A 26,735-nucleotide genomic window follows, 5' to 3' on the forward strand; every position below is an offset into this window, starting at 1 on the left:
CATGGTTAATGTGTTGTGTTAAAGCTATATACCCTGATTTGATTAAAAATAGCGGCCATGCATGTTTATAAGGTTTTAGAATGCACTGCAAAAACTCCGGTGTGATTTAATTAACACCAGCCCGGAATAGTATATGTCCACATGCACCAGAGAAGTGTTAAACAACACCAGTTTCGTTTTGGTCTAACACCAGAAAGATACGTGTTTATACAACACCAATTAGTATTAAAACAGCATCAGTTTGATTCTAAACCGTTGTTTCAATACTTCACTGGTGTGGACATATCCCGGGACATATATAGATTCCGGGCTGGTGTTAAATCAACACCGGAGTTTTTGCAGTGTGGGTTCCGGGGGCCCGTCGGGGGCCCGTGATCCGCATAATAGCACTACCAGATTCAGGGTTTGGGCCACTGACGGTCACCAATATAGTTAGGCCTATATAACTAAGAACAACAACAACAACAAAAAAGGATCAAAGAAAGATAAGCAAGTAACTTAAATGGAAGACTAGGCCTATTTTCTGAATAAGGTGTAAAAATCTATCTCAACCTTAGATTCCGTCATGAAAAAGTGATTTGTTTATTCGCTCGCTCGATCGGGACTTAAGCAGCTTTTTTTTTTGCCACACGCCGTATCGCCGGGGCATGTGCCCCCCCCCCCCCTCTCTCTCTTTTTACTCATCACGTTACCGTACTGCGGCATAGAAATTGCCCTAAATATGGCCCAAATCAGGCTCCGCACAATACAAAAAAATCCTGTTGAAAGTGGCGAACAGGTGGAGATAAGATATATTTTCTGATTATGTCAAAATCTATTGATGTTGGTAATAAAATTGTCGAAATGTTTGCTTGCTTCGCTTTATCGTAACTTAAAGCTGTGATTTTTTTGTCTTCTATGCCAATTTTGCAGTATATAATATACGCCACTGTCTGTTCATACAATTCGGATACAATTACAACCGAGAAATGTTTGACGACCCTTTTTACGCCCCTGAGGCTAGCAGTACCTCCAGTTACTCTATAAAATGGTGCCAAACGATCACAAAAAACCTATCTCAGGCTCAGCCCCTTTTCATTCTGGATGGTATAGTATTATAATGTAGACTGTCAGGATAGCGCTAGAGCGCGAGCGAAAATTGTACGGCTGAGTTTTTCGAGGACGAAGCGGAACTACAACAGACGTAGGCCTACGTATGTACGTCGTGGTGGTGGGAATCCGGCAGCAAGCGGTACCGAGATCGCCGGGCTGGCCAGGGGGACGGGGGCGCGCCGCGCCCGTACGCTACGGTCAAAGTGTATCTTTGCTACGGTACGCTGGCGCGGCGATCCTGGGGGCGCAGACGCGACCTCAGATGCATCAGAGCTGGCGCTGTACTGTGATACCGTATATGTGTACAGCTAGCTAGCTGTGTAGAATACTGAAGTGAAGAGAGTTGTTTGTTATCCCATTACCGTTGCGTTGTGATCGCTTGCCGATATAACTTGACCAGTTTTGCATAAATTTAGACGACTGGAGTGAGGTGACCTTGGATGTGACGCACACAAGTTTTGCCATCCAGCTCGGGATCATTCAACCTCAAGAATTAGGTATAGATTGATAGGCCTAGGCCTAAATCTATATTTTCTCCACTCTGAATTATTATTATTATTAACACTAACACTTACTTACTAATAATAGTATACCCAGTTGTTGTGTGTCCGGACGATCAATTTTAGAAAGTCATTTGGAAAAAATTACAAGGGAAGTTTTATCAATTGTTAGTACAAAATGTCAGGAAATATTATAGAGAACAAAATAGAAGATGATTACAACTACCTATTGAATTTGTATTTTTAGTGTAATCCAAAGACAAAAAAGAAGGCTTCAAAAATATAAAGTGTCCGGACACCCGACCCCCCCCCCATCCTATAATAACTAACACTCAGTAAGGTGAGACTACCAAATATCGACCACCTCTTTTGAAACCGACCACCTTGCGCGTGTTAAAATTATTGCGTATTACAAACGATACGCGCGGGAGAGAAGGCGCAGTGTCCATAGAAACGGTAAGAATCGATTTTACGAGAAAAAAAGAAGCAACAAAAAGTAAAAATTCAGTAGAATTAATCAAAATTGTATTGACCAGACCCAAACCCCGCTGAAAAACCAAGAAATCCGATAGGAAACGGCTTTAGAACAAATATCCGTCATCAATCGTCGAATCATGTGCCGGAGCTCGCAGTGGAAGTAGCGAGACGATCATTTAGCATGTTGACAATGACATCATAAAACTGATTTGGAAGAATAAAAATATTTCGCCACCGCGACAAGAATCGGCCGTAAACTTAGTGTATCGCGGGTGGTCGGTTTCAAAAGACGGGTGCAAATGAGCAAATGTGAAATCGTCGTATTCGTTGTTCGTCGATATATACGCGGATTGAATCGGAGTCGCTGAGCGAAACATGGGAATCTGATCTGCTCAATTTTCTGCACAAATGAGACGAAAACTGGGTAAAATTGATGAATATTTTCGCAGATACGATGCTTAGAAGATTAGGTGGTCGATAAGGGGTAGTTCCAACCATACTAACAGACTTAGAGTCTAGACTAAGTTACAGACTTTTTATACAGTGACAGTGTATTAAAACTCTTCGTAAACAAGCTCAACATCAATGGCAATGCACACAGGTCACAGCCAGCCAGGCACAGCCACAGGGTTCACAGTCAGTACCGGTAATAATTATACTTATAGAGAGTTTCCAATGGTTTTAGCAAGTTAGGAATAGGAGCAGTGAACGAGAATGGCGTAGCAATCGTCCGATCGTTCGAGTCCACGTGGTTGTCTGCCCTTGTTCACTACAGTTTCAGATGCGAATCCTTTACTTTAGATTTCACTTGACTTGTACGTCCACGTGAAACAGCGCGATAACCAGCGGCAGCGGGTCATGACCAGATGACACGCTGCCCGACCCGGAAGATCTGGCGTACCATCGCCTGGCGACCCGGTGCAACTTGTGCACGCTTGCCCTTTCACTTGCTTTGCCTTTGATTCCTTTTTACTCAAGTTTTATTATTGTTTGAGCCCAAATGATTTTTAGATCATGATGAAGCTGAGAGCCTGAGACTGAGTGAATATCTAGATCTAACTAGGCCTAAGCCTATGCTTTAGTTTAAAATGGTATAGGTTTCAAAACAAGAACTGGTTTTATCGGGTCAAGATCACACTTTTCATTGGCCAAGTATGGTAGTGGATCATATTACTGAACACTTTTCATGGATTTGATCATATCAGATACATTATTTTCATAAAATTCACAAAACTTTAACCATAAATAGATCTACACAAATACCTACAGAATATAACAATTTTGTTGAAATTGTTTTTTTTAATTACTAATACTATATCCGCTTTTAATCGGACCCCTCTTCTCGTGAAATATTTTGGTCACTTGAAAATGGTACTGTATTACTGAACATATGTTTTCTATGGGAAAAGTTGAGAAAACAAAATCACTGATAAGCTATTTTGACCGTATTTTATTATTTGAGAATATAAAGACTTTGTAAATGTGTTTTTGACCATTTTTCATCATTTTCTATTCAAGTTCCCTTCGGAAGGATGTTGTAAAATTTTGAGCGTTTGAAATTATTTTCTGACACATATGATGAATACAAGGCCAGTCGGTAATACAATCACTCACTATACATTAAGCAGCTTGAATTCATAAAGGTGGTTTTGAAAACCCACGGTTGAGTCCATGGTTTATGCAGATTTCCTGTATAAATTACGCTTATTTTTCACAGTGCGCCAAATTGATGCCTGTTACCATGGTTAGATACGCTATTTTATTAATGAGTCCACTGTATTGAATGAATGAGTCCACTCTTCAAACAGCGTATCTAACCATGGCATATCAAATCTCATTTGGACACATATGTTACAGTATGTTGCAACGTTAGACCCCACTTGACATGTTTGAGGGCATTCTTATTTTTAGAGGCATGTTTGAACAGTGATTGGGTTGTATTATGGTTTTCAGAATCCTTTGACTGGAATCCATCTCTTCCCTGTGGTTCTTATCACCAATGTAACAATGCCGATGGAAGGGAACCTTAAGAAGGGAACCAAGCAGCGTTTATCAATACGTAGCAGGACACAGGAAGCAGACATGCGTACACCCAGGATGGCTGAAGATGAGAGTATTCTCCCTCCGGAGATGCGTTCTCGAATCTGGAAACTCTTCAGACAGATTGAGAGAGAACTTGAAGGGATGTATGAAGAAAACATTGCATGTAAGTTTCATAGACCTCCCTCCACTTTTCAATAAATATATATACAGTGCGTCCCACAAAAAACGAAACCGAGATTTAGCGATGATTTATCATAACTTATTCATAAATACAAAAGACAAATGACATATCAATGTAAAGCTTAGAATCTCCTCTTTCATCTGATATTACTTAGATTAATCCTCATTCACGCATGAGTGAGCAAAAACAATTTGAAGAAAGGATACCAAAAACTCATTTGGCGGGGGGTATCTGAATTTCAAAAAGAAAATCACATGCCTAAAAAGTTCAATATCTGCTCTTTTATTTGATACCTTAATCACAACAAATGGTCGAGAAGTAAAAAAGTTATGTTCCCTCGAAACAATGCTTGTATTTCCATAATTTCATTAAATAAACGTGTTTTCACTGGTTTCCCACAGAAGCTATCGCACGGTTAACAAAAGACTTAATGCATGGCTGATCGTCAACAAAACGGAGTGTCGAGTGAGTTTGAACGCTAGCCTGTAAAACCTCTTCATTTTATGAAATTATTGAAATTCATGCCTTATTTCAAATAACCAGAACTTTGTTATTTCTTGACCATTTTCTGTAATTGAGGTATCAACTTAAAGAGCAGATATTGAACTTTTTTAAAATGTGGTTTTCGTTTTGAAACCTGGATGAAGTTAACATAATATCGTGGAAAAAGCGATAGCTTCTGTGTGAAACCGGTGAAAACACGTTTATTTAATGAAATTATGGAAATACAAGCATTGTTTCGAGAGAACGTAACTTTTTTACTTCTTGACCATTTTTTGTGATTAAGGTATCAAATCAAAGAGCAGATATTGAACTTTTTAGGCATGTGATTTTCTTTTTAAAATTCAGATACCCCCCGCCAAATGAGCTTTTGGTATCCTTTCTTCAAATTGTTTTTGCTCACTCATGCGTGAATGAGGAATAATCTAAGTAATATCAGATGAAAAAGGAGATTCTAAGCTTTACATTGGTAGGTCATTTGTCTATTATATTTGTGATTAAGTTATGATAAATCATCGCTAAATCTCGGTTTCGGTTTTTCTGGGACGCACTGTATATAGTTGTGGCCCTTGATATTTCGGCTTTCAAAAGAGAAATGATTTGGAGTAGTCCCTAGATCCTCTTTATTCCAGCAAGTACTTACAGTTTGCAAGTAGTAGTATGTTTTTGATCTCTTTGAAAATAACTGCTTATATTTTTTGTATCCTTTTTTTTTTCTTCAAATGAATGACTGTTTTTTCTGGTACTATTTATTTTCTTTTAATATACTAGTAAACATCAGAGTCTAAGCATGCTCATGAGACTGTTTTCCCCCAAACTTCCCTTTTCCCGAGTGTTGTGGCCCAGTGGATTAGTCTTCTGACTTTGAAACAGAGGGTCGTGGGTTCGAATCCCAGCCATGGCGTAATTTCCTTCAGCACAAACTCATCCACATTGTGCTGCACTCAACCCAGGTGAGGTGAATGGGTACCCAGTAGGAAGAAATTCCTTGAATGCTTGAGCGCATAGGCAGCTCAGCTAAAGCCGGGGTAATAATAATAGCAGGGCCCGCTGGTAGAACAGTTTTCGAAACTGAAGTGGCTACCCTGGGTAAATATACCTGTATTATTATTATTATTTTTTTTTTTTGCCTTTCTATGAGAATAATGAGACTTATATGGCAACAGGAAAGGCTTAAAGAGCAGAGTATAACAAAGCAAACAATACACCATACTGATTTGATGTTAAGGATCTTTGATCTTGCAGACCTTTGATCATTAGGCATTGGCATAAGTAATATATTCATAAAGTTCTCTTTGTTATTGCCTTATCTGATATACAGTGCAACAGAAAGTGGAGATCTTGACTGATAAGCTTGATGCAATTCAGTCTGGCAAGTCCTTCAGTGAGGCGGGAGCTAGTATTGATGGAGCAGAAAGCTCATCTAAGCTTAGCGTCAAGAGTAAAGGTATACATTTCAAAAAAGATTTTATGTACATATGAATATAGACCATTAATTCATAAATGTGATGAGAGATGTTTCCATACATGGACGGGATAGGATGTCAATGTACCAGTAACAGTAACATTTCAATGTGCCACTATTTTTCAAAAATAATTATGCATGAAATGTGTATAGGTTTAAAGACAAATTGAATTTGAATAACCCCCTTTCTCCAACAACATCGTGAATACATTGATGTTATCTTATTATTCGTTTAAACTGTTATTTTCTTTTAATTGAATATTGCTTCTTGTTGATATTTATTTTTTCATTGCTTTATTATGACTATTGCTTTATTGTTTTGTAAAACTTAAATGTATCACCTAGATGTTATGTTGCATATTTATCTTGAATGCAGAAATAAAATAAAATCAATCAATTATACTTAAATGATGTTCTATATTATTCATGAGACATGAAGTGTATATTGAAGTCAGATATGATTATGAATTTAGAAAAGATTTAAAATTGGTAGAATCTACCATAAGAAATGACAGGATATCTACATGTATTTGTTGGAAATATGTATTCAATTAAATGAATACAATACAAGGAAGTTCTATGGATGTCTCACAACTAGTGAAAAAAACATGAATTCCCATCTTGATCGCATGTAAACTAGATTTGCCATCTAACATAATGAAAGCTACATATTATTTATAGAGAATAATGTATTGCTTGCCAAGTAAATGAATTAACAGCAATACTTGATTTTCAGTTTACATACTTGTACTAACTCTGATAAGCCTTTTGATGTTTTAACAAGCTTTTGCTTGTAATGCATAAAGTTTATACAAATCTAAGTTTATTAGTAAACAAAAAAGAAGAATTATTTGGATAATTTGATTTCTTTGATTATATTTTTGGTCATTGAATCTGTAATAAAATCTTATTGAAAGAATGTTAAAGGCAACTTAGATATTTGTTTATTTTTGTTTATGGCAGCTTCAAGTCAGCTAAGCCAGCTCATACTAAAGCCCAAAGCCAAAGGAGCAGGTGGAAAGGTAAGATTAAAGACAAATTAAAATCACTTCTTGTGCAGTACCGGTCTACACAATTTCCTCTCTGCTGCTTGACCTACAATATTATCTCTCTATCTCCATTTAAAAAAATAAATAAATAAAATAAAGACCAAAAAGGTAGGATATTTTTTAGTTGTTACTGAGCTACAAAAATCTGAAGACAATTAAGTCCTGAAAGTTAGTGCAGAAGAAGATTTGATACCGTACATAAAATACTAAATTGCAATAATTGTAACAAATTATGATTTATGTCATAATAGGGGCATTTTTATTGTTTATAGTAGTACTTGAATAAAAATTACATTTCTGATGATAAATTTCGATAGCTTCAGTTTTTGGACATACAAAAGCAAGTAACTTTACCTTTTTTTTATGGAGAGGACTAAGACAGTGAGATAGTAAAAAAGACCTACTCAATGCAGGAATCTAAGTGAATGTTAAATGTGTGTCAAATGTAAATGTGTTCTCTCCGTCATTCAATGGGCTATTTCTTGTTATTTTTTCAGACTGTGTTTAGTTTCAAAGGTACAAGTAGCACTGGTTGTCAGCTGATGCATCATTATAATGGACATAGTGATGGGGTATGGGAAGTCAGCGTGTCAAGAGGGGAAGCCCCACTTCTTGCTACAGCTTCTGCAGGTAATGTTAAAACAAATATTTTATGATGAGATGTGAGCTTGTATGTGAGTGTGCCTAATTGCTAATTAGTTACAAGCAAAGTTTTGTTTTTGTAAGCATTGTAATTTTAACTTTATATGTGCATGTGTATTTTTAAAGTACTTGTTTGTAATGGGGATTACCCAGATAGTTATCCCCCACAGTATGATGTTCATATGTATGCTGATATTGTACACTTTTATTTAATTGACTGTGGAAATCAATAAATTGAAGTTAAGTTACTTCCCCCAATTATCACAATTTTCCTAAAGTAAGCATAGAAGGAGTTATGTAAATTGAGTACATAAGTATGTGATAGATATTCCAGTGGATACTCTATGAGCTCAAGTGTATTCAATTATTTCTGCTGAGAATGCAAATCCTAGGCCATGGCCCTCTTTCTTCATCATTACATGTATGTGAAGAGACCATCATACTATCATTGTAGCTGTCTATTTTATCATCTACAAGTTCAAATAGTCATAAAATTTGTCTTAATGAGCAAGTACAATTATTTGCACCAATTTACGTTGGTTAAGTTGCTTCTGTAGTTACTGCTCATACCTACTCTCAATATTTCTTTTTTAAACCTTGTTTATAAACTTATGCTATGCTGTTCCCTGAGCAGTGCAGAGCTTACAATGTACTCTGTTGTTCTATTATATGTATGTAGATCGCACAGCTCGTCTTTGGTGCATAGAAACCCATTCTTGTGTCCTGCAGTATCTTGGCCATCTTGGGTCAGTTAATTCAGTCCGATTCCATCCATCAGAACCACTCCTTCTTACAGGTAAGCATCAAGGCCACATTCATGATATATATTCTAAAGTTTATTTTTAATATCTATCTTAGTTATTTGTAGCAAATTGACAATTTAATGACGGGTACACTGAGCAAATCACATTCAAACAAATATCTCCTAAAATACGACATTATAGGGTTAAACATTCCAATGGCTTAACACCACTGCTCCTCATTCTGCAAATAGATCATCTAGAAAGCCTTGTTGATTTCAATTAACTCTATAAACAGGGTCAACTGCTTCATTATACCTAGAGAAAAGAAAGAGCAGGATGTACCTAGATAAAAGAAAGAACATCATGTTCAAAGAAAGAACAGGATGTGCCCATTGTACTACATTATAGGACCAGCAATTAAGGCCGTTATTGGAGTTTGTATAGAGGTGCTATCCTCTTGCAGCTTGAAAACATGCTCTTATTCTCAAGATCTCATTTCTAGAATTTAAATGAAGCCTTTCGCCTATTAAATCCTACTTGAATTCTGTATACAAAAAGGTAAAGAATTTGTAAACTTAAAGAAAAGAGCATTAGGAAAATTATTTCTATATTTTGTTTGAAAAAAGTGGGAAAAGAGGAAATCAAATCATTGGTCATACCTGCAAAGATGTTGCTAAGCTACATATGTGCATGATTTTTTTAAATTTTTTTTATAAATGAGTGATGGAGATGTGGAGAAGACAGTCTTGGTATAGCAATCTTTGCACAAATAGTATGCACTTCTTCCTATGTATAACTTGATATCTGGATGTGTTTGTTTTTTTACTTGTATTTAGACTGAGAATTTCTCGCTCTTCAGACTTCTAGTTTATAAAGTGATTTGATGAATTAAATCATATTTTCATTCGAGATTTATCTCAGTTGTTGCAGATATCTGAATTAAGATTGATTCTAATCTATTTCAACTCATGAAATATGACCTGTATTATTTGAATTAACTTGACCTAGGCTCATATAATTTGGTGTGTATGAATGTGCATTTATGTACATGTAATTATGGTAATTCTCATTCTAAGTCAATCATTATTTTTTGTTGTAGCTTCTGGTGACAACACAGCTCATGTGTGGAAATCCAATGTCAGTCTTCCTACCATAGGACAGCAACCCGAAAGTGTAAGTACTTGTACATGAAAATCATGGTTACTTGTTATTAATGTCCAAATAAAAGACTGCATTGACATGACAATTTGACAGTGTTTTGTAGAATTTGGCCCTTCAATGACCATGATATTGTCTCTACTGGAGTATAGCAATTAACAGACTACTGAATTCTGTGATTCTCATCATTATTTTTGTGTAGGGACCTCCGGGTTCTGTGCAACTAGTTAATACTGTGATTCTACAAATATGGCTTGAGTTTTTTTATTCTGGAGTAAACAATTTGTTTTCCTAACTCCTAATATGAAATACTGGTTCTTGAAGAACAACCCTTGAAATATAATTTGTGAGTGATAGGCAAATGCTGTCATTCTGCATTATTTACAAATTATTGATTTGAAAGCATGTTCTGTGTAAGATAACATACTTTAGGTAAAAGATAGCACAAACGGATAATTGTCACAAAAGTCATTAAATTGTTTTCCTGTTTTTATACTTCCATGAAAGCAATGGAAGAAGTTTTTATTGTTGAATATTATAATTTCTTAGATGGTTGACTAATGCTAACTTTATAATTTGATTGTCTTGATATTTTATAGAGGTCGTGTCCATCATCTGGAGAGGACATAGATGGTTCAGATAAGGAAGATATCGACGGTAAGAAATATTTCTTCTTTTTCAACTCATTTGATATTATTGTACAACCTTCTTTGCTATGTCTATAGTCTGAAGTCTAGTAAATTAGTTATTTGTTTCAAAACTCTTTACGAGAAGAATAAGTGAAAAAAAGTGAAAATGTCAACTGAAAATATTGTGCTTTCCAATTTAAATTTGAAATCATCACAAGATAGTGTCACTAACTTGATACAATCACTTATGTTTTGTGTGATTACATTATTTTTTTATGAACTTTCAAATTAAATATCATCATAGCTGGCTCTAACATTCATTGAGAAAACAGTTCAGTTTGTATATTGTGCCATGTATCTAGAAATAATCTATTCCGAGGCGCATTGTTATTATTATTACCCCAGCCTTAGTTCAAGCAGCCTTCCAACACTCAGTGCATTTTAAGGAATTAATCCTGCTGGGTACCCATTCACCTCACCTGGGTTGAGTGCAGCACAATGTGGGTAAATTTCTTGCTGAAGAAAAACACGCCAAGGCTAGGATTCAAACCCACTTCCCTCAGATTGAGAGATTTGGCTTTTGAGAAATACAACAAGTCCTTTTGAAATGCATAGAGACATTATATTCATAATGTGATATTCGCTATAAAAGAACTGTATATTGTTTATTATTAAAATAAAAACTAATCATTATCATACAGGTCAGGAAAGCGAGAACATTATCTATGTGAAGGCTCCTCAAGTTCTGCTGGAAGGCCATACTAGTGTTCTTATTGCAGCTGATTGGTTAGCTGGGGGGAAACAACTTGTCACTGCTTCTTGGGATAGAACATCAAACCTGTATGATCTAGAAACTTCAGCAATTGTACATACGCTAACAGGTTAGACATTTGTTACAGGTCTTATATGGCATAGATTCTTTAGGTTGCTGTGTAGGTAGACATAGAATTAATTATCTGTAATATGCAAAAACATATTCAATTTCTTTTTTCCTAAATCCCTTTTAATATGCATGTCTTCTTTTCTTTCCCCCTTTTGCAATAGAGTTTATTATTCATTGATCAGTTTCATTAGCGAAGCATTTAAAACACAACAATGGATTTATGCATTAAAAATATTATTGATAGATAAGTGAGCTGGAACAGGTTAACATATGAAAGATTGAAAACTTATATCCAGTGGGGTCCTCTACATGTATGATTTCACCTTTACTTGAATTCATAACAGTTTAAAAAAAAATCAAAGATTCTTTCATGCTAGACCAGATTGTCTTTTTCTTACAATGAATAATTTTGGAGTGATTTTCTCTTTCCTTTATAATAAATTTATAGATATCCTTTCTCTCCCTTAATTCTTAAACTCAAAGAAAATTTAAAACAGTTATTTTGTTGCCCAACTTGGAAGCAAGATTTATTATTATGTTGATGCACGTAGTAATTTGTTATCAAATATGAACACTAAATACAAGATATTCTATCTAATATTCAGTGCAGATTTAACGGTCTTGTAACGTATTGTGTAGTTAATAAATCCCAATTATATTGTGGATAACCAAGTAGCAAAGTATCCATTACTGTTGATGATGAAATTTTATTAGAAAGAATATTAGATGATCAAGGGATTGTATATTTTCCTCCCAATGCTTGTTTTGTACAGGGCATGATCAAGAATTGACGCATGCTTGTTCCCATCCCTCTCAGAAGATGGTTGTGACCTCATCAATGGATACAACGTTTCGTCTTTGGGATTTCAGGGATCCAAGCATACACTCAGTCAACGTATTCCAGGGGCATACAGAGTGAGTCAGCTTTACCTGCTTAACCATATCATTTCATACTACTATGTACAATGTATTTTAAAATGCGCTGAAGAGTGGAGAAGTGAATCGATTTTCAAGTTGATTTGTTCATGAAGTTTTAGTGGGGGGGGGGGGGAATTGCAATGAAAGAGTTATTTTGTTTCTGAAGGTTCCTTCAACAATTTGATGCTGATATAGTGTACATTTGTAGATAAGATTTTGATCTCGGTGAAAACAATTTTAATGCATTGTCTATTTGCATTACTTTCCCCTGTACTTCAAGTTATTCTTCAAGTTTTTTAAAACCAATGGCAGCTGTATGAAACACTGCTTTTACCATTTATTAGTTAGTTGATCCTAAGGCTGACCCTAAAACGGAAGATACCCGTCAGCTTTAAAAAGCATGTAATTGTTTTCTGATTTGTTGAATGAATAAATGAGTTCATTACCCAAAACAAACAAGATGAAATACCCACAACAGAACTGATTTGTTATACGCTGGATTGGAAAATGGACTCTACAGAAATAGCAGGTTCTGCTAGTGAGATGGAAAGTCTTTGTTTAATTATGTAAGTAAAATGTCTTCGTGATGCATGAAGAATGATTTTTTTTTAATTATCATTTTAGCTCGGTGACATCCGCAGCCTTTGCATCAGGTGACAAGGTAGTGAGTGGTTCAGATGACAGAACAGTGAAGGTGTGGGACTTGAAGAATATGAGAACACCACTTGCCATGATTAGAACAGATTCTCCTGTCAACAGGTAAAGCTGAAGATTTGAGTGCTGCATTCTTTGTCGTTCTTTTATTGTATCATATAATCTGCAGTAAGGAAATATTTTTAGTGTAGAATAATATTTGGATGATTAATAGAAATGGTTAATAGATTAAGGCAAAGTGATATACTACCTAGTACAATATGGTACATACACAAAACCAAACAACAACAATAACAACAAGAATAAATGAAACCAGAAAAAAAGTACAGTGAAAAATACTGACAATATATCATCGATCAGTGGGTATTGCAAGATCCTTACTTGGAGAGGAAATGCTATTGAGAGTCTTCTTTAATCAACCAGAAAAACTCAGTTGGAGATCTTGTCGAATAATTTTGATCAGTGCAAGTTCCTAGAAGAGTCTTTCCAAACAATGCTGAGATTACATTTTTATTACTTACCCGTCGGACTATCAAGTAGTGCTGCAAGTCAGGCGCCATGTTCGGGTTCGGTTCGGTTCGGCAAGGTTCGGCAGAAATTTGCCGAACATTGGTTCGGTTCGGGGTTCGGTAATGATAGACTGATATAAAGCTATAGTTCATTCAGGTATACGTAGCGTACCGGTAGACAATTTGTACTTGATTGACTGCATGTGCTCGCGTGTACCTCTGTCACATCAAACCATTTTATCTCTATCTTGTTGACATGAAACTATGAAAGTTATAGCGCTCAACGAATTGTTATCTCGAATTTGATTATCTGATGACAGATTTATTGGGTAACTCACAGTTCTAAAATGGCGACTCTTCCTAGTCGTCCATACCTGGACCACACTTTGGATACTTGCCAAATTAACTACGCTCGTACTCGTACCAGCTAGCTAGGCCAGAATGTGCAGTCCCCTTGTAGCGGGACTCTGAGCTCATGAATATTTATATATACAGTCCGGCCAAACGTGATTGGCAATTGCATCACATACGAGGCGGCCAGCGCCAGTGCACTGAACTGTAGGCATAGTAGGGCCAGGGGCGTGTCGAAGAAAGCGTGCTTATGTAATGCGCCTTTCGCTAATTGGCTCGATGGGTGAACTAAACCACCAATCGCATGTCGCTGATTGTCGCATCGGTACATACAGCCACGTGCTTTGTCTGCTCGCGAAACTCAGCTCACTGATTGAAGAGCAATTCCCGAGATTTCTATGATTTCATTGGTCAGATTTCATTCGACCATGAACATACAGACCAAGTGGGATGCAAAGTTTTACGACTGTAATGGGACAGGGGGAGTAGAGTGATCATCGAATTGTTTATGGTTAATTTGAGAAGTTGATAAGAAAGGGAAAAAAAGTAAAGATTGGGGGTCATTTTCCCCCAAGAGATGAATGTTTCCGCATGGCTTTATCTTCATTCAACTTGTCAATGAGGGGAAGGGGATCTTGCTATATGCTATACCGTAATCATTCATGAGTGTTTGATTTTTATTTTCATCTGATTGTTAATAATAAAAAAGATAACTTCTCATTTCTATATTATTTGTTTTGCGTCTCTCCTTAACAGTCACTCACTTTATTTCCCACTTTCACTGGATCTCTCGTTTTCAAAACTCTTTACTTCTCCCTAAAATCATGAAAACTAGACAGTAGCGAGCCGACACCTCAATAATAATGTCAATCACCTCAATCAGATCTTTATTCTCCGCCGCAACAATACACGAGTTACGATCTTAATCACATCGTATCGTAATTCGTAATATTAATGGTACTTCATCTTTCACTTTCAGTTTATTGAGCTCGTTCATTCAAAATACTTTGAAGATTTTCAAACAAGAATCTTGTTCGCCACCTAAAAACAACAATATTTTAGATAATTAGATTTAACCAATTAACACTCATACAGTTTTGGTTTTCTTTACCATGCTTCGGCGATTCGGCCACAGAGCGAGAGATGATGAAAGCCAGTAAAATGATTATAGCGCAAGCTCGCGCAACATCATTCATCGGATCTCCTTTCTTAATCAGGGCCGTAAAAACCACAATGTCAACATGAAAATGAAAACAAAATCTAGTAACCGCAAAATGAGCGCATACTTCCAACATACAATTGCAAAGAAGATTAAATAGAGAATGCGCAAATATAATGATTAAAAAGGGTGTAAACTTATAAGTTTATTAGCTGAAAGCCGTTTTTTTTTTTTTTTTTGGCCGAACTTCCGAACCAAGTCTTAGTGTTCGGTTCGGTTCTGTTCGGTTCGGAAGTGCCATGTTCGGCGAACTACCGTTCGGTTCGGCGGTTCGGCTACAGCACTACTATCAAGACAATGTCTACATTGATCTTGATTACCAAGATAAAGTAATCAAGTAGGGAAAATGAAAAATAGTTTGGGATTTCCTGCCAAAAGAAACATTTTTCTTATGAATTCCCTCCCCCATGTAGCAATCCTGTTACCATAATTGATATTGGCTTGTCACAGTGCATCACAGCTTCAAACTTTTCCAATATATAGCGCATTCCATGTCATTTTGTGTAAACCAGGCATCTGATTTATTTTCTTAAGTTATGCAATATTTTGTGAAAGTTAAAGAATTATTTGTTTTGTCTCATATTTGTTCAGACTGTCTGTATCACCTACAAGCAACATTATGGCTATTCCTCAAGATAATAGGAACATTAGACTGTACGATTTGAATGGTGTAAGAGTTGGTCGGCTACCACGGAGTAACAGACAGGTAAGAAGCTGTATTATGTTATGCCAAGCTTCCCTAGAACAGACCCAGTTCATCTTCACTCCAGGTCCTACCAATCACGTCAGTCCTTTTATGTATTATAATGGACTTTGCAGGAAAAAAACCCTCTTAACATTGAAATGTGTTTGTTTAATGATCTTTTATGTCTATATTAAATATCAATATATTTAAAGAAAGTATTGGTTCTTTTTTCAGAATTCCATTGATCGTCGAACACAGTAGATAAGTGAATAAACTAGAAAAGATTAATCAATAATTAGTTCATCATCATAAAAATTAGCTTTTGAAAGTACATGAGATTTTTCAGTATCTTTAGCAAGTCATGTCTTTACTATTGACTGCTAAGCTATACCCAACTTCCTGTGTTATCCGAGCTTTTTAAACAACAAGTAATAATCCCTCCTATGTGTTTCTAAACTGTTTAATATGAAAGATCTGTCACACACTTATGCAAGTTTAGAAGATAAAGTGATTGTTTTTGTATCTCACATTGATTTCTTACTTTTTTTATCAATTGATGATGTATGTGTTTACATTATAGGGTCATCATCGAATGGTGTGCTGTACAGCTTGGAATGACGAGACTGCATCATGCAATCTATTCAGCTGTGGCTTCGATCGTCAGGTTCTTGGTTGGCATGTTGGAATGATACCCAGCTAGTGACTCCACCCACAGTCCATTCAAGCCACCAAGCTTGTGACTTTGATAGACCATTTCAAGCCTATGGTGAACAGGGTGCCCAGTGATATTTGTAGTATTTATATTGTATTTATTGGGAAAATGAAGCTTGTAAGCTGCTTTTTGAACAATTAAGGTGTTGAAGGATATTTGTTGTACCTACCTGATCCCAAAGATACAAGATGGCCACTTTACTAGAGTTTATTGCTGCTTTGATTCATTTATTTTGTATTCATCTGGAAAAAAAGAAGCTTATAAACTTTTGTTTTGAACAAACAGGTTGTCCAAGGATATTTTTAGTACCTACCTGGGGACTCTTTCATGAAAGTTGTCGGCACTAACAGGTTGTCTTTCTCTGACAGTTACCATAGTAACAGTCAGAGGCCAGTGCTTCTCAGCCAATCAAAAGCAAGGATTTCACTAAAATAGTCAGCAATGACAATTTAGTCAGTGCTGACATCTTTCCTGAAACATCCACCTGATCCCAAAGATACAAGATGACTGGATTACTATAGTTGGTTTATTCTTGTTTTGTTTAAGTTGATTTGTATTAATTAGAAAGATGAAAATTGTAAACTACTTTCTGAAGACACAGGATGTCCAAGGATATTTGTAGTACATGCTTGATCCCAAAGATAAAAGATGACCAGATTCCAAGAGTTAGTTTATTCTTACATTCTTAGATTATTTTGGATTCATTAGGAAAATGAAGCTTGTAAACTGCTTCTTGAACAAACATTGGTGTCGCATGCATCTTTGTTTATAACCTTGTTCAGATCGTAATTAACTGTACCACGTGCTGAGAGGTTTTAGTTGCTGTCATGAATTTATGGTCACTGATATAGTAACTTTTAGATGTGTCATGGTCTGATGGATAAATCAAAATCATTAGGTGTGGGGTTCAAATCCTACCAATGCAGCTCTGATGCTCTGTTATTGGCAAGATATTAATTCAATCAGGGTTGGGGTAAATGTTAATGTGGCAGAAATTTGCTCCTTGAAATGGGATAGGAATCCCACCTCTGGTGCCAATGTCCTTTCGCAAGATATTGGTCAAAGTTTGTTGCCCTCAACCCAGGTTAGGTAGTTGGATACATGGTAGGAATGGTTTCCGTGAAATGTTGGTTTGAGTCCTGATGCAGACCGCAATGTCCTTCTGCCAGACATTGGTGTACGTTTGTCATCCCCAACCCAGGTAAGGTATGAATTGGATACATGGTAGGAGTTGTTGCCCAGAAATGGGATTAGAGTCCCGGTGCAGGCCTCATTTTGCCAGACATTGATCTACATTTGCCACCCTCAACCCAGGTGAGGTGAATGGGCTCAGTGTAGGAATAAATCCTTGAAATGGAGATTGAATCCCTTACATTTTACAGTGATCTATGTTTGTTGACCTCACTCAAGGTGAGGTTAAAGTGAACATGGTGGAATACATTCCTTGAAATGCTACAATGCCATTTTTGGCAGCTATGCTAAATCTGGGTAATGACTGTAGTGCTGGTGGAGTAGGCTAGTAGGAGTGTTGTATCTCATAAAGGTTTGAACTAAGTAAGAACCCATTATTATTTAAATTATAATTATTTTGAAGCAGCTGCTAGGATAGAATGGATACTCACCATATTCATTTGTGCCATGAAGAGATTAGCAATTAGAGAGATTCGTTCCATATCATTTGAGCCATTCTTTGCCAATTCTCTCATAGATCTATATCGATAATGCATATCATTATACCAGATTGCATCTTTTGTATATACTAAAATAATTCTTAATCCTAACCTCTCATGCAAAATTTGTGACTGCACTTTAATATGTTGCACTATGTTGCGACATGGTTTACACAAGGGTTTCTTGTCAAATCTTGGGCACTTTTTATTCTTGACGAATGAGAAACAGACAAAGGGTTGTGGGTCATGGCCCTTTTTCTTGGCTAACAGTAAAAACAGATAAATGCTCTTTATCTGTTGGTTTTCACTCACCTTTTCTCCCCCCCCCCCCCTCTGTCTCTCCTCCCTCTTTCTTTTCTGTAATGTATTTTTTTTTTCTTAATACATTCATACTTTCTTCTTTCTTACTTTCTTTCTACCCTTCCCTCTTTCCTCCCTTGAAAGGATTGGGAAGAATCAAGTCCACAGCTGTTTGCTATTTCAATACCACTCTTCAAACAATGAATATAAGCTTCGTTCATTAAATCAAGTAGGGTCTTTATTTTCATATTCTCAGGTTTTAACTGCAATGTGAATCAATACTATTATACATAGGTTTTATGTAATCTATTTTATGTGCTACAATTTCCCATAATTTTTTTCTTTGACATATTGTTATTTGAGATTGGACATGATTTGTTATCATGCATATGTTTTGAGGCACAGAACTTATATCATCAGAAGAAAAACTTTACTTTTTCATTTTTTTAATGCAAATGAGGTATGAGGAAATCATGAAGATGATAATTTTAGTTTATGCCCCTTAAAGGTAAAAGACTAAAGTTGCAGCAAAGAATTATTTTATGAGAAAGTCTTTTAAATCAAGGTTTTGTAAAATTATTATCATTATTATTATTCGTTTGTAAAATTATTATCATACATCTAGATCTGGTACATTAATGTAAACTTGTCTTTGTAAAATCATGAAATCTTAGCTCAAAATCGATAATTCTGATCATCACTAACGCGGAAAAGCATGTGTGGGACAATGTATTAATATTGTTTTGAAAAATACTCGACATGTGATGGAATTCCGTGCTTATTTTGCTCATTTCTCAGCAAGTACGCATTTTCTTCAAGAGCTATTTGGCACATATGTGTTTTATTTATACATACAAACACTTTTGTGGTTATTTCATTGGATTCTGTTCAGACCCATTTTGAGATCATTACCACAACTGGTATTTATCTTAAAAACAAAATATAAAATTACATTCATTCAGTTGTACTTTGTTTAGTGTTAGATAAGAAAAAAGGAAGAAAATGATATTTCAATATTTTTTAACCATGATAGCGTTATTGATCTTATATTTATTAGAATTATTTGTATCTAGTATAACATTTAGTGTTTTCCTTTAAGATTTGATGATATAATTTAATCAATATCAGTAAGTAAAATGAAATATTTGCATTTGTCATATTGGTGTAGAATAGTTTATTTATGTGGATATGTACATAAAAGTTTAATATCTGCTAAATTCGTTCATTTTGAATGTTGCCATTATAAGTATGGCATTTTGATAATGTTAACATTGTATACAATATATACATTGTTTCTACACATTTTGTAAAATAATTGGATGAACTATGGATTTGTGCTTACTTGTGTACTTTATTCACATTTCATTCAATCAACCATTTATTGATTTAAATATCTGGTGCTGAAATGACAAGTTAATTGGCTTGGTAATTGATATCTTTGTTTCTGTGTTTTTTAGGTTGTAAGTGACTTAAGTATTTCACAAGTTTGTTCTCATGTCAATTTTTTTTTCAAGAATATTTGCTTTTTGTACATGTATGACTGATATGGGTAGTTGAAAATAATTTATATTTTAATGTACCCATTTACAAGAGAGGGTATAATTTTTGCAGGTCGGCATGATATATTTTTGATGGAAAGCTTTAAAAAATATGTGAGAAGACATTTACAAAAAAGTCTTTACAAAATTGTGTCCATTCAAGAACACCAGTATCACTCGTTTGATGATGACATTCTAAAGGAATTTCTATAACAAAAATGCATCTATGAAATCAAGGTTTTGATGTAACCAATTTGCCGGTAATGAAGAAAAGTAGATACAAACAAACAAATCATATTTCTCCTTGTTTGGAGTTGATTTGGGAAGACTTAGATTGATACTCAAGTCTTAAATATTTAACCTTTACCTCTTTCGTCTGTGTAGTCAAATAATTGAACAGCCTATGTGATTAATGGGAGCATACCTTCATAAAGATCAATGTGGAAATGTTGTATAACTCTTAGATTCCAGGAAATGTTAGGTCTTTGCGATTTATGGGGTCAGTAACAATTGGGGACTGCCTCAAGTAATAAAAAACTATATTTTTGTAAGTTTATTTTCGTCAAATGTTGAAAGCAAGGATCATGCAGCCATGCTAGGGTTTTGTGTGTAATCATATTAATAGTTGATTAGATTGTAAAATTTTGTTGATTTTTGTGCAACATTTGGTTAGAACTGTTTAAGAAAAAGGTTATGTCATTTTGTGATTTTTTGTTTTTAATTATTTCTCTACAGGCTTTCTGGTCAGTAATTTATGATTGTATTACGTGCATAGTTATATACAGTAATGGAACCTGTGTTAGGAAGGGTTTTTCAGAGTTTAGTAGTATTTATCTTTTATTGAAAAGGACCAATAAGCCTTATAATGTGTAAATGTCCAGATTGTGCAATTTTACATTTAACCAGAATTGTTTATGTAATAGTAGGATGCTTTGTATTTTTTGGTATACCAAACATTTTTTTTTTCAAAATATTTATAAGAGAAAAATATTCTTGATTAGTCAATTCATTAACAAATCCTTAAATAGTTTCTTCTATTGATTTGAACAGAGGAACTTTTCAGAGACCCATGACTACATTTTAATGTGAATATCTGCCTACCACATAAAGACATGTTGAACCACTTTTATAAATCCATTCTGTGATGACCAAGTTTGATTTGGCACCTTTTCAGCATGATCCTGTGTCATAGAATTTGATATTGATATCAATCTTTTGCCTGTGGGACCAAGTGCTCTTTGCTACAAAGTCTATGAGAATGAGAGAATTCCATATTAAATGGGATTAATGGCCCGAATTCACAAAGGTGCTTTTGAAAACCCACGGTTGAATCCATGATTTATGCAGATTTCCTGTATAAATTACGCTTAATTAAGCGCGTATTGGGCATGTGTATAAAAAATGTCCAATGCTTATGCACGCTTTTGTCACAGTGCGCCAAAGTGACGCCTGTTACCATGGTTAGATACGCTATTTTATTCACGAGTCCACTGTTTTTATTCATGAGTCCACTCTTCAAACAGTGGACTCATGAATAAAATAGTGTATCCAACCATGGTAACAGGCGTCAATTTGGCGCACTGTGACAAAAGCGCCTCATCAGAATTGGACATTTTTTTATATACGCGCCAGATACGCGCTAAATTAAGCGTAATTTATACAGGAAATCTGCATAGACTCAACCGTGGGTTTTCAAAACCACCTTTGTGAATTCGGGCCAATAAGTCTCAAAGTGCTTTGACAAATAATCAGCCGATCAAATGCAATGATTTTAGTACCATCTCAACAATTATTGTAATTATATTTTTATTAGTTTTTTTTATTTTTTTTGTTTGTTTTTATAACATGTTTATGTAACAGGACTGCATTTGATTGTTTGTATATTGACCGTCACGATGTTTAGATATATATTATTGAATCCCCATGAAATTCTGTTACACCCCACAAGGTTCTTATTTCAAAAAGTAGTTGTGATTGTTGCATATATCTTGCCTTTTGTGCGGCCGACAGTATTTTGATGACTTATATCATGCAACTTTGAAATATCTTTATTTCTCACTAAAATCTTAAAATTTCTGTTTCCTTATGATTTCAATCTGGTTAAAATTCATTAATAAATCATTTTGCAGATACCAGCAAATTTTGAAGAAAAAAAATATTCAAAGAGTAGTTTGATGATATTGTATTTATTTTTGAAATTGTTGAATTTAACCAAGTCAACTGTTAAGACATTGCACAGATGAGGTAATGCAATATGGCATCAACAGCTTCTGAAAGATGTTGGGGGGGGGGACACTGAGCAAGAGAGGATGCCAATTCGTCTACTATCATTTGGTCTACCATCAGTTCGTCCACTATCCACATGGTCTAATTGCAAATTTATCCACTCACCATTTTGTCTAATAACCAGTTGGTCTAATTGGACTATGTTAATTGTGCAAAATGAATGAAAATAAAATGGAAATTAGAAGAACTGGTTATTAGATGAAATGATCATAGACGCAATGGTCATAAGTCGAAGTGATGATTGGACTAAATGGTTAATGGACCAAATGGTTGTTAGACAAAATGTTGATGGACGGAATGGCATTAGACTCAATGAAAGTAGACCATATGGTGAGTGGACGAGTTGGAAATAGACATATTGACAATTTACCTTTTTAAAGCAGAAGCAATGTCTAACGAATACCGTCATAGGTAGTTGAATGTTTACCTGTATGTATTTCGTTAACTCAATGCTTTTCAGATTTTCAGTGATAGATTCCCAGGGTGGGATCAAGGGGTGATGAAACTTGTACATGATCTTCAACCTTCAGAGTAAAATAAAATGACCCTAAAAAATACTCTTATAAACCTGTTTCATTTATGTTGGATAAATGAAATGACTTTAAAAATATCCCCTGTGACAGTTGCATAATCAGCAAAAAAATTTGAAGGGGCTAATATACATGGTGCATGATTTTTTTTTCTAAAAAGTCCATAGCGATTGAAGTGAGTGAGCATTTGCTTTTTTTATCCTCTTAATGACATATTTAGAAAATTAGAACAAATTTCACTCTTTTCCCATCATTTTCTAGCTTTCTTTTCAATTCTTTTTCTCCTTTTTTTTTCTTGGTGGTGGAACTCGGGGGAGGGGGGGGGGGATTGGCCCCCAAAGTGCCCCCATCTCAAGTTACGCCTGTGCTCTGTGACTTTACAAAAGCAACAATTTTCTGTGCTCTCTGATGCCAGGGGCGTCGATCCATTTTTCAGATTGGGGGGGGGGCAAAATCATGAATCAACTTTCCAAAGGCGCTCGATCACACAAAACAAACTCACACACACACACACACATATGCCTATATATATATATATATATATATGACTCGTGAGATATCTCATCAACAAATTAATGCGAGCGCGAAGCGCGAGCTGAAATTTTTTAGTATACTGACCTGATAACAGGAAAAAGGTGCCTGTTTAGGACTGTTTGTAGTAGTAACTCCTGAGGAGAATACATATCTTAATACACAAATAATGCGAGTGCCGAGAGCGAGCTGCCTTTTCTTTATATTCTGACCTGAAAGCTTGATATTCTAAGCATTTTTGGTACCAATGATTCAGATGGGTATCTAAAAAAAAGCAAAAGATGCGAGCGCGAGCTGAAAATTTTGATATTTCGATCTGAAAAAAAATTGAGTTTAGTGGACGTTTTTAATACAGAACAAGATATATATTCAACAAAAGATTATTGCATATCGAAGCGTTAGTTCTTTTGAGGTTTAGACCTGAAAGCGGGACAATCTATTCACCTATTTAATCATTGAAAAGTATGGGTTTTTGCTACAGAAATGATGCGAGCGCGAAGCGCGAGCTGAAAATTTTTGTATTCCACTCTAAAAAGCTGACATTTTGAGCACGATTTTAAATAAAGAACGAGTTGTGTATCTCAATCTCGCTTGCTGATTTCTGTGTAATATTACAATCTTATTTTATTTTTTGCACATGCAGAATTATTTGGGGGGCAAAACGATGTTTGCCCCCCAATATTTTCATTGGTGGGGCGATCGCCCCCCCTGCCCCCCATGATCGACGCCTCTGTCTGATGCATATCTTGATATATCAATTTATAGCAATATGTTTATTTCAATTACTTAATTTAAATTTATTCTAGATAACATGTCAAAATAATTATATATATTTGTTCTCTCTCTCTGTTTGTTTGCATAAGTTTGTGTCTTGTAAGGTGACAAGTTTTCCAATTTATGTACAAATGAATTCCTTATTTGGAGTTTAGGAGGAGTAGAAGTAGAAAGAAGAAGAGGGTGACAGGAAGAGGAATAGAAGAAGGAAGGAGAAGAGGAGAATAGAAGACTTGGGAAGAAGAAGGAGGAGGGGGTCGGAGAAGGGGGTACCCCACTGAATTAGACAATTCTTTTTCCTGAATTTCCTAGTTAGTCAATTAATAAAACCGGAATTGTAAACGAAAATGTATTTCTTAGATAAAAGCCCACTTTATGATCTCTGCCAACCAGCGCTGGGGCCGTTTGGACCGCGCCGTGGTTACAAAAGCACGATTGGATGCATGCAGTTCTCCCAACCCATCATGTCGCCAGCCGTAAGATAACCCATGCCCGTATTAAACACATCAGTGCGCCGTATTGACTCATCTATGGTCGTCTTACAACTCGTCCTGTACAATATTCAGCATCCAGCAAATCGTTTCAATCTAATTACCACAAAGATTTTTATTCCACTGCATGGAGGCGCACTTAGATAGATCATCAGGGTGCTACCTGGCGTTTCGGAATGAAAAAAAAAAAATACATGACAAGATGTATGGATGCCTGACCTGTATATCACAGGTAGGCCCATTTGGCCATGTAGAGATTATGGCTATTAATATGGAAATAAAACTTCCACAGTTTTAGTGAGCCTAATTCGGCCATTCGCCTGTCAACATTTTAGATGCGATGCTTGAACCGTCTTCGGTAATAATCGGGTAGTCGCCCGCAATTGATGCCTCATTATAGACTTAGTGACAGAAAAAATGAAAGGGAACTTAATGCCAGAAAACTGGGCACCAAACCATGCCAAAAGTATGAGGGGCCAGCCATGCCTCGGCAGGCAAGCTGCTAGCGAGACGCTCAAATGGTGAGAGTGCTCAAATTTTGACCCAAAATATAATTTTGTGATGCCATTTAGAAATAATCATACCACTTTCTGTAATTTTCTCCGGGAATTTTCTCCATATTTTCATATTGGTACGTGAAACCAAGTTGGGACTGCCATGCTTCGAACTATAGCAGTGGCGGATCCAGGCCGGGGGCGCATCCGGTCCGTGCCGGCCCCGGCCCCCTCAGTAAGAGATGTAGGCCTAAATGCAGTTTTACCCAAGTGAGTACGACCCCCTTAGTTTTTGTCTCACCTGCATAGCAGAGTGAGACTTTTATAGGCGCCGCTTTTCCGACGGCGGCGGCGTCAACACCAAATCTTAACCGATCGAAGGTTAAGTTTTTGAAATGACAGCACTATAACTTAGAAAGTATATGGACCTAGTTCATGAAACTTGGCCAGCATAAGGTTTATCAAGTATTACTGAACATCCTGCCTGAGTTTCATGTCACATGACCAAGGTCAAAGGTAATTTAGGGTCAATGAACTTAGACCATGTTGGGGGAATCAACATCAAAATCTTAACCTAAGGTCAAGTTTTTTGAAATGTCATCATAACTTAGAAAATATATGGACCTATAAGTTCATGAAACTTGGATATAAGGTTAATCAAGTATCACTGAACATCCTGCATGAGTTTCACGTCACATGACCAAGATCAAAGGTCAATGAACTTTGGCCATAATGGGGGTATATGTTGAATTGGCATCATAACTTTGAAAGTTTATGGATCTGACTCATGAAACTTGGACATAAGAGTAATCAAGTATATCACTGAACATCCTGTGCGAGTTTTAGGTCACATGTTCAAGGTCAAAGGTCATGTAAGGTCAATGAACTTTGGCCATGTTAGGGGTATTTGTTGAATTACCATCATATCTGTGTATTAAAGTGTATCGGTCTAGTTCATAAAACGTGGAAATAAGAGTAACCAAGTATCACTGAACATCTTGTGCGAGTTACAGTAGTTTTCAAAGTCAGCACTGCTGCTATATTGAATCGCGTGATGCAGGTGATGAGACCGCCAGAGGCATTCCACCTGTTTTTGTCAAATTTCCCTCAGACGAACGACCTTGAGGTAAGGCTAATTTTGTTTGCTTGTCAGAAGAAAATACAACGTGCTGCAAGAAGCAGAACGCATACAAAAAAAAGAAAAAAAGGAAAATTATTATTTTAAAAGGACAAAAATACAATATGTCTATATAAGAAGAAAAGAAAAGAAGAAAAGAGAAAAAATGCAGGAACTTAATGAAACAAGAAAAGAAAAAAAGAGAACAAAAGAAAAGCCAAAGAAATAAAAAGAAAAAGAGAAAAGAAAAGAAAAAGAATAGGAAAAAAGAGAAAAAAGAAAAAAAAATAAGAGGAAAAAAGAAAAATAACAAGAAAAGAAAACAGAAGCAAAGAAAAGAAAAAATAACAAGAATAACAATTAAGCTGTTGAAAATTAACAAAAGCTGTAGCAAAAATAGTCAATCCTGACTGGTTGCCAACCAAGGAAAGAAGAAGAAGAAGAAGTCAAATTTTCATCGGGAAAATGTGCCCCCCTTTTGGAAAATCCTGGATCCGCCCCTGCCATAGTGTAAAACCAGATGTTCAGATTAGCGGGCCCGTCCGGGGCCCGCCTATTATAAACCTGCATGAGTTAGTATATAGTAACTCATA

At 35.8% G+C, this 26,735-nt stretch overlaps 1 protein-coding gene across 1 annotated transcript; it reads left to right on the forward strand.

The window, feature by feature from the left end:
* Window positions 1-1,181: 1,181 nt before the first annotated feature.
* LOC129257550 (WD repeat-containing protein 37-like) lies at window positions 1,182-21,049 on the forward strand. The gene is made up of 13 exons (XM_054895904.2): window positions 1,182-1,589; window positions 4,023-4,275; window positions 6,116-6,241; window positions 7,223-7,281; window positions 7,806-7,938; window positions 8,630-8,746; window positions 9,793-9,866; window positions 10,451-10,508; window positions 11,182-11,361; window positions 12,137-12,278; window positions 12,906-13,040; window positions 15,606-15,720; window positions 16,280-21,049. The coding sequence occupies exons 2-13, from the start codon at window positions 4,077-4,079 to the stop codon at window positions 16,397-16,399; spliced, it is 1,458 nt and encodes a 485-aa protein (XP_054751879.1). The 5' UTR covers window positions 1,182-1,589; window positions 4,023-4,076; the 3' UTR covers window positions 16,400-21,049.
* The last annotated feature ends 5,686 nt before the right edge of the window (window positions 21,050-26,735 follow it).

This window comes from Lytechinus pictus, chromosome 3 (assembly GCF_037042905.1).
Source record: "Lytechinus pictus isolate F3 Inbred chromosome 3, Lp3.0, whole genome shotgun sequence".
Taxonomy (NCBI): Eukaryota; Metazoa; Echinodermata; class Echinoidea; order Temnopleuroida; family Toxopneustidae; genus Lytechinus; species Lytechinus pictus.

Bases quoted from the DNA above. Each gene is read 5' to 3' on its own strand.
- LOC129257550 (XM_054895904.2), top strand. From the start codon at position 4,077: ATGCCGATGGAAGGGAACCTTAAGAAGGGAACCAAGCAGCGTTTATCA. The intron at 4,276-6,115 runs GTAAGTTTCATA...TCTGATATACAG, and splicing joins GTATGAAGAAAACATTGCAT to TGCAACAGAAAGTGGAGATC. The intron at 9,867-10,450 runs GTAAGTACTTGT...GATATTTTATAG, and splicing joins TAGGACAGCAACCCGAAAGT to AGGTCGTGTCCATCATCTGG.